This window comes from Octodon degus, unplaced genomic scaffold (genome assembly GCF_000260255.1).
Source record: "Octodon degus isolate 3935 unplaced genomic scaffold, OctDeg1.0 scaffold00112, whole genome shotgun sequence".
Lineage (NCBI taxonomy): Eukaryota > Metazoa > Chordata > Mammalia > Rodentia > Octodontidae > Octodon > Octodon degus.
The window spans coordinates 6,610,282-6,618,278 of record NW_004524688.1 but is presented as its reverse complement, the minus strand read 5'-3'; the positions used below and the strand labels follow the sequence as shown (position 1 = coordinate 6,618,278).

The window sequence follows — 7,997 nt, the reverse complement described above, 5'->3', positions numbered from 1 at the left end:
GGCGGCCTGCGCCCCACCGCCACGGCCGCCCTGGGAGCCGGCCCTGCCGCGGCCACGGCCCCCACCGCGGCCGCCTCGCTGGCTCCGGTTCAGCTTAATGATGTCGTCCAAAGACATATCCATTTTGTCGGCCATGGCGGGCGCGGAATCGGGCCTGGGATCGAGCCCGCGCGTCAGCACGTCGGGGCGTCACTTCCGGCGCTAGCGCGATCTTCCGGCGTCGGGTGTCTCGAGCTACAGGCTATTGGCTGAGGCGCGCGAAGGGCGAGGGGACGCGTGCGCACTGCAGAGGCAGCGCGGCGGGCGATGCTATAGAAAAGCCAGCTGCGGAGCGCTCGTTTTTGTACCTTCCCGCGCGTAGGGCGGTGCAGCCGATGTAAGGGTGGTGCGGCCGACGTATGGGCGGGTCGGAGCGTGATTAGGTGGCGCAGTGTGAGGGCGGGAGGTAGGCGGGGTCAAGCGCTCCTCCCTGCTGCCGGTTGGGTGGGTGAAGCTTGGGGTCTGGAGCTGGGCGGTAGCTTCCGCTGCGCCTTCTCCTCCTGGTCGTTGGTTGGCCGCGCAGCTCGCCAGCTGCGGATCTCATCCTCGGTTTGTGTTTTCCCTGAGGCGAAGGCGGAGGCGGAGGCTCCTAGCAAGCTGTAGTTTGGTTTTCAACAGTAACCTCACAAGTTAGTGATGTCGCTTTGCTAGGTGCATCTTTTAAAAATCGTTGTCTAAACCCGTGGTTTATCCTGTACTGCCAGCTACAAAAGTACGAGGCAGGAGGATATCAAGTGCGAGGCCAGTTTGGCCAACCTTGTCTCAAAAAATAAGACGAAAAGGTCAGGGATACAACTCAGTGGTAGAGTAGTTGCCTAGTTGCCTAGCATATTCCGGTATGCCGCTAAGGTCGATAACACGCGGGGCGAGGACGACGCGGGGGGGGGGGGTTTCTGTGTTGTATTTTGGCAACTTAAATGAAAACAAATGCACCTTTTGTGGGTGTAGATTTCTGAAGATAGCCCAAATGTGTGACGGAACCAAACGCAAAATTGGCCTGTGTTGTGAACAGCATCTCTCCAGCACTGACAAGCCAAGGCACTTCCCATGGAAGCAAGTTCTGTGCCTTTCTGTTGGTGACAAGAGATTGCTGGTAGATAATTCTTGAAAAGCAAGTCTATCCCTCTAATAGGTCCCAGGAAGCCACCGGGCTGTGAGCGCAGAGCAGCATTCCTGCTTTGGTACCCAGGTTTTGTAGTTGTGCAGCATGACTTCAGCTAGGTAATTCTCTTTCTTCAACCCACAGGCTCTGCTGCCATGAAGGTGAAAATTAAATGTTGGAATGGCGTGGCCACTTGGCTCTGGGTGGCCAATGATGAGAACTGTGGCATCTGCAGGATGGCATTCAACGGCTGCTGTCCTGATTGTAAGTGTGTCCCTCTGTGTGCTCCTTCCTATCCCTGTTTGCTTGCCCAGCTTTGAAGTTGGGATTTAGTTTCTCTTTCCTGAAGAACAGTTGACCAAAAAGAAACAAAAAAAATCCCCCAAACCGGGTCAAGCCCGGGTTCTGCCTGCCGCACCCAGGGCACGCTGAGCCAAGACCGAGTCTGGGCTTGGTGATGCACGCCTGTAATCCTAGCACTTGAGAGGCTGAAAACTGGAGGATCACCACAAGTCGGAGCTGCATAGGGAGACCCTGTGCCAAATACATAAAATGGAAAAAAAAAAAAAAAGTGTCAAGCATTCTTACCCATTTCATATAAAGATTTTTTTAAAAAAAAGATTTATTTATTTATTTGGTGTGTGTGTGTATCTTTTTTTTTTTTGGCAGAACTGGGGATTGAACTCAGAGCCTTGCGCTTGCCAGCGAAGCACTATTCTACTGAGCCATTCCCCCCCATTTTTGGGGGGGACACAACTGGGGGTTGAACTCAGGCCCTTGCACTTGCCAAGTAAGCACTTATTCTACTGAGCCATCTCCCTGGTCCATGTCTTTTTGAGATAGGGTCTTGCTATGCAGTTCAGGCTGGTCTTGAGCTCACTTTGTAAGCCCAAACTGGTCTCAAATTTGCAACAATCCTCCAACGTCAGCTTCATGAGTACTGGGATTACAGATGTGCGCCACCATGCCCACAAATTCTTTTTACTTTCTCTCCCCTCACCCTGCCCTCTACATCTCTAACTCCCTCAAAATTTATTTTTTATTATTATTGTATTTTTAGGGAAGAGTCTACAGGGTGTTCAGGGTCTCACTATTAGATCAGACTCATAGTGATAGTTTACAGCCTCCCAAGTGCTGTAAACACAGGCACGGGCCACCACTGCCAGTCTCAATTGCCTGGGGCGGGGCTGGTGTGGTAGGCCATGGGTCGAACCCCTGGCCTCTATGTCTGCCTAAGCAGGCACTTTAATCTGCTGAGCTATCTGGCCAGCCCCCATAGCCTTTTTTTTTTTTTTTTTTTAGGTGGTACTGGGGATTGAATTTAGGACCCTGTGCTTGCCAGGCAAGCACTTACTCCACTGATCTATCTCCCCCAGCCCTACTCATAATCCTTTTTGATTCTTTATTTTGCCACAAAGTCTCGCTAAGTTTCCCAGGCTGACCTCAAACTTGTGATACTCCTGGAGTTCTGGGTTCACAAGTACGTGCCACCCATGTACTTTGGCTTCTGATTTTTAACCTTTCTAAAATCACTCTTAAAAGTGCCAGTAAGACTGTGGGAGCAAGGAGGTGGAAGGGTAAGCACTTCAGCTTTCAAAGCAACAGGCTGTTAACTTTTTATAAAATCCTCAAAGGGGGGGCCAGGGACATGGCTCAGTAGGATAAGCGCTTGCCTGGCAAGCGCAAGGGTCTGAGTTCAATCCCTGGTTCCACCAAAAAAAAAAAAAAAAATCCTCAAAGGTATTTTAACAACTCTTGGTCTCTTCCAGCATTGCACACAGGCCTGGCATGAGCTGCTGAGTATTCAGACTGGAGGCAGTTTTTTGGCCCCCAGGCCGCCTGCCCCTGCCTGACTGCAGAGGGCAGACCCAGAGGGCCTGTGGAGCCCAACCTGACCATGCACGCAACCTGAGTCTGTGACAGGTCTGTCTAGATAGGATCTCCCAACGGGTGAACAGGTCGTACCTAACACATGCAGTGTGCTCAGGTCTGTGAAAATGGGGCCTTCAGACTGTAGAGAATAGGTAATTTAGGCCAATTCTTCGACTCACTGGCTAAGTTAAGATGAGCCACTTCAAATGTACGACGTGTCTGATGGTTCTGATGCGCTTTCTGGAATGGTTACGTAGTGTTAGGTTTGTCTTGCTAAAATTGAGCTCCTCTGAATAATCAGGAGTGACTAAGGTTGTAATAAATCTCCATGTCCCGGAGGGCCTTTGGGTAAAGCAGTCTGGTTGAGAGGTGTTTTAATTAAAAAAATAATTTCATCAAGACATTAGCAAGTCCTTGTATGACTCATCCTGCACATTCATGCTCATCAGCTACCCTAAGCAGGCTGCTTGCAGGGACTGCTGGAATAGGGCAGCACTTCCAGGCAGGGCCAGCAGCAAGTACTTTTGAGGCCCTGGGGAAGGGGATCTCAGAGGGGCTTGGGAGCAGGTACGATGTAGGGCACGTTTCACAGGACAGTTTGGAAGTAGCAAGATTGAACACTCAGAGTTGGATCAACTTTTTTTTATTTTTTTATTTGTGTGTGTGTGTGTGTGTGTGTGTGGCCAGCTCAGCCCACCAGGGGGTGGGGCTGGCTGTCCCTGTGCTTTGCTAAGCTTGTTTTTTGTTTTTTTTTTAATAATTTATTTATTTATGTGTGTGTGTGTGGCCAGCTCACCCCATCAGGGGTGGGGCTGGCTGGCATGTGGTGCTGGGGGATTGAACCGCGGTCCCTGTGATTTGCTAAGCTTGTTCTAAGTAGGTGCTTTAGACCACTGAGCCATCTCACCAGCCCCCTGGATCAACTTTTAAGGAGAGGAAGGATCAGGGCTCTGGTTGTGCTTTTGGAACCAGCTCTTTCATAGGATCGCTGGGTCCTTGGACATAGAGACTTGTCTCTTGATCATGCTGAAGTGTCCCCCTCTGCACTAGGCCCTCTGCTGTGGAGGAAGCATGGTCAGGCCTTTGAGGTGGGTAATTGCAGCCTGTGTCCAGCCTTGGAGGAGGGTAGCAAGGAGGTGGAAGGTAGCAGCACCATGCTCCTGATGGGCTTCGCAGGAGCTGCCTTGCAGACACTGTGGTGTCCCTGAAGCTAAGTAGTGGACTGGATCTGTGATATCCAGAAAAGAAATCTTCAGATTCCTGGGCCCCACTCTCCTGCCCTTGACAAAAACAAATACCTCGCCATTCAGGTGACCTTTCCTGGGTCCTTCAACCGTGAACGTTACTTGTTGCTGTCACTGGTTAAGTGTCCACAGATGACCCCACCAATTGGGCACAGGGCAACCCAGTGGGCCAAGCTGGAGCCCCACCCTGCTGTGCTTCTCTGGCAGCCTGAGATGTTCTGGTCAGGGTGGAGCCACAACCTGATTGCCTCGGCTCCTAACCCCCCCAGCCACGAAGTCTGCCTCCTCCCTTTGCTGCCCCACTTGCTATCTCTACACTCCAGGTCAGTCCTTTTCTCAGGGCCAGTTGCATGCTCTGTGTGGTCTGCAAAGCCCTTCTAACATTACCCTCCCACAGGTAAAGTGCCTGGTGACGACTGCCCTTTGGTGTGGGGCCAGTGCTCCCATTGCTTCCACATGCACTGCATCCTCAAGTGGCTCAACGCGCAGCAGGTGCAGCAGCACTGCCCCATGTGCCGCCAGGAGTGGAAGTTCAAGGAGTGAGGGTCTCCCCTCCCTCAGATGGCCCCCTCCAGGTCCCTCAGAACCGCATTTCTGCTGGCAGCAGTTCCCATTGGGCTGTGAAGGGTTGAACCGAGGACTGGAGCCTCCTTTGTTCTTCTTCACCACAATGCTGACACTTTTATTCAATAAATAAAGCTCATTAAAGCACCCGAACCTTGCTGGAGGCCTCTGGATGTCTGCGTGTGTTTTGATATGAAAACACTCATGAATAAACATCCCAGTGAGGCCCTGATTAGCATGTGAGTCAGCGCTGGGACTGAAGGAGCCCAGATCAGATGGAAGAGCCTGGGGCAGGGCTTAGGGTGTGTTTGTGCTGGTGGAGGAGGAATGGGGAGGCCAGGCTGGGGCCCTGGGATGCTCCCTCAGATCCTAGCAGAACACAGCTGACAGTAGTTCATCCTAAGTTTCCAGGCCAAAGGAAGATGTGCCTGAGCAGGCTCTCCCATCCTCACAAGGGCTGCAGAGACAGCTGTAGCAGTCTATTCTCCCAGTTCCCTATACCCTGCTTGGGCTGCAGGCTAGCTGCAGTGTAACTAGCAGCCAGCACGTGCTGACACAGGTGACCTGCAGGCCCTATCCCTCCCAGCTGCTGCCTGGGCTGTCCTCAGGACTGCAGGACAGGTGAGTGAGTGCAGAGGTGGTTCACACTGGCACAGCACTGAACCATGGGGTTAGAGAAGGGAGGGCTCCTGTAACAGCCACAGCTCCACCTGGCCACTGATTCATGCATTCTGTAGGGCTGGGTTGATGTTCCCCAGGCTCTGCCAGCCCCCAGTTGTGGAGAGAGGAGACTCCCAAGGGCTATCTCTCCCTAGGACACTTGGGGACTGGTGCCAGCCCTAGGGAGTGAGGAAGGCCCAGAGTTTAGGAGGAGGATGTGTATGACTTGAGTTTGGGGCTTCCTGGGGGCCACAGATTCCTCGGGGCTTTGTATTTTCCCACTGGGATTAGGTTTGCCCCAAAGTCAAGGCCTAATTCTAACCTTTTTCCCACTGGCCTGACCCCAACTCTCCTGGGAACCTTCTCTAGGGAATGTGTTCTTCTACATCTTCTATGGGACAGGAAATGCCCACAAGGGTCCAGCTTTCACAGGCTCACCTTTTGGGTTTTTTTTTTTTTTTTTTGAGATAGGCTCTTCCTATGTAGTTCAGGCTAGCTTTGAACTCAATCCTCCTGCCTCAGCCGGGATTACAGGTGTACAGGACCATGGCCAGCCTCAGGTTCACTAACCCCCCCAGCCACGAAGTCTGCCTCCTCCCTTTGCTGCCCCACTTGCTATCTCTACACTCCAGGTCAGTCCTTTTCTCAGGGCCAGCCATACTCCGTCTCTTCACCTTTTTGGTGGAACCGGGGATTGAACTCTGATCCCTGTGTTTGCCAGTCAAGCGCTTAGCCTACTGAGCCATCTCCCTGGCCCCCCCTAAGGTTCTTATCAAACCCTACAACCTGTGTTCAGTGGACACCCAAAAGCTTCATGGGGAGCATTACCCCACCAGGTGTTACAGGTTCCTTTTATCTCCCTAGGGATGCCTCCATTGCCCCTGCCACTGGACCTGTTTAAATCCTGGGCTGTGACACAGTAGGTGCTCAGTAGCTGACCTTGCCCTGGGCATTGTCTCCATTCACATCTAGTGTTTGCTGATTGGTACAGAGAAGGCTCCAGAGGCAAGCAAGCAAGATGCTCCTGGCCACCCACGCCTCCACCCTCATTCCCTTGGCCTGGTTCTCCTGACCTCAGGGCCTGGCTTTGCTGGTTTGGCCAGCAGTAAAGCCAGTCCCTGGCTTTGCTGAGTTTTTGCTGGGGACCAGACCAGTAGCAAAACCTTTTGCCATGGACACAAACAGCCCCTGGGTTGCATCCTCACCATGGACTTCCTGATACTTCTGGTCTGGAGCCTGGGGTCAGTTTCTCCTCAGTGTGCCCTTGTGCCTCCTGAGCACTCTACAGCTTGTGGCTTATTCGACAGCCCTGGGAGCACTGGAGACATGGGTGGTGCCATCCGGGGTCAGTGACAATTTAATGCTTCCAAGCCAGCCCAGCTGGACCAGACAGGCTGGGAATCTGGAGGGTCTGTGCCTAAGCACGAAGCAGGGATCCCATCCAGCGCTGGCTCTGCACTCCCTGCGCGCGCTCAGGATGTGCAGGCACTGCCCCGCGCCCCACCCCAGTGGCCCCGCCCCCGGGGAGCCAAGGATTTAAGGCGCACCGAGCGGCTCAACTTCGACGCCGCCCTTGCCTCCCAATGGCCTGGTGCACGAAGCTGGTGGCGAGCGCCCTGGCTCTGTGCCTGCTGCTAGGGCCTCCCGGCTTTGCATGGTACAAGCCGTCGGCTGGGCCTCGCCACTACTCGGTGGGCCGTGCCTCAGGGCTGCTGTCAGGCTTCCGCGGGACTCCTTCTGCGCGGCGCTCCAAGTCTATAGTTGAAGGTTTGGGATTCCCACGCTCACACCGAGCCACCGACCCCGGGAAGCTGCGTCCGGGATTTCAGACCCTTAGAAGCTTGCGCGGGTGGCCCCCCACGGCCATGTGCATCCGGGACGTCGCCCCACACCTGCAAAACTACGAGCAGTTCCACGATGACCGCGGGACCCTCCAATGCACCGCCAACATCTTCCTGTCGCTGCGCCCCAAAGGCTGCCGCCGCACCTGAACCTCAGACCCCAAGTCCAGACCCAGCTGCCCTGACACCTACTGGCTGTTCCCAGACTCACAGGCCATGCCGCGGAGGATGGCGCCCAGCATCCTCCTACCTGGCCACCCACCCCTCAGTAAATAATTAAGTGGATAAAGGAGAAGCAGACCTGGTCTTGAGTGAGTTGTTGAAAAGGTTGATGGGGCTTGGTGGGGGGACGGGGGCTCAGAGAAATACAGCCCCCTGGGTGCCTGGACCTATAAGCCTGGGACCTCTGCTCAGCACACCTTCCTCTGTCCGGGTTGGCTAGCTGGGTCTTTGCTGGCCTCCTTTCTCTACAAAGGCAGAAGGGGGTTAGAACCCCACATGCTGCACTGGAAGGGGCTCAGCTCAGGAGCCTTCCTCCCTGGGCAACTCAGGGTGCCAGGCACAATTTCTGCCATGCTAGCCTTAAACATAGGATCTCCAGGGGCACCACTATGACTCCACCACCCTTCTTGTGGCAGCTCCCATGGGCCTGTCTTATCTTGACCCTCAGAGCTT

The 7,997-nt window shown here is 53.9% G+C and overlaps 3 protein-coding genes across 8 annotated transcripts in view; 2 read left to right on the top strand and 1 right to left on the bottom strand.

Annotated features, from left to right (window-relative positions):
• The window catches only part of Alyref (Aly/REF export factor), a 3,557-nt gene extending 3,354 nt beyond the window's left edge, over nucleotides 1-203 (bottom strand). Inside the window, exon 1 of one of the 2 annotated variants that reach the window (XM_023699338.1) lies at nucleotides 1-203. In XM_023699338.1, the coding sequence (XP_023555106.1) occupies nucleotides 1-135 (135 nt within the window). In that variant the 5' untranslated portion in view covers nucleotides 136-203. The other variant, XM_004639475.3, reaches the window with a different exon arrangement.
• Nucleotides 204-273: 70 nt separating this feature from the next.
• On the top strand, nucleotides 274-4,895 carry Anapc11 (anaphase promoting complex subunit 11). Of its 5 annotated transcripts, none has more exons than XM_023699339.1 (3): nucleotides 274-376; nucleotides 1,286-1,405; nucleotides 4,655-4,895. In XM_023699339.1, exons 2-3 carry the CDS (start codon nucleotides 1,297-1,299, stop codon nucleotides 4,798-4,800), a joined length of 255 nt encoding a protein of 84 aa, XP_023555107.1. In that variant the 5' UTR covers nucleotides 274-376; nucleotides 1,286-1,296; the 3' UTR covers nucleotides 4,801-4,895. The 5 variants fall into 5 exon arrangements, with proteins under 5 accessions (XP_023555107.1, XP_023555110.1, XP_023555108.1 ...); XM_023699342.1 differs by lacking the exon at nucleotides 274-376 and adding an exon at nucleotides 389-445; XM_023699340.1 differs by lacking the exon at nucleotides 274-376 and adding an exon at nucleotides 510-690.
• A 2,163-nt stretch (nucleotides 4,896-7,058) lies between these two features.
• Npb (neuropeptide B) lies at nucleotides 7,059-7,541 on the top strand. Its single transcript, XM_004639556.2, has one exon. The coding sequence runs from the start codon at nucleotides 7,065-7,067 to the stop codon at nucleotides 7,470-7,472; it is 408 nt and encodes a 135-aa protein (XP_004639613.1). The 5' UTR covers nucleotides 7,059-7,064; the 3' UTR covers nucleotides 7,473-7,541.
• Nucleotides 7,542-7,997: the final 456 nt, after the last annotated feature.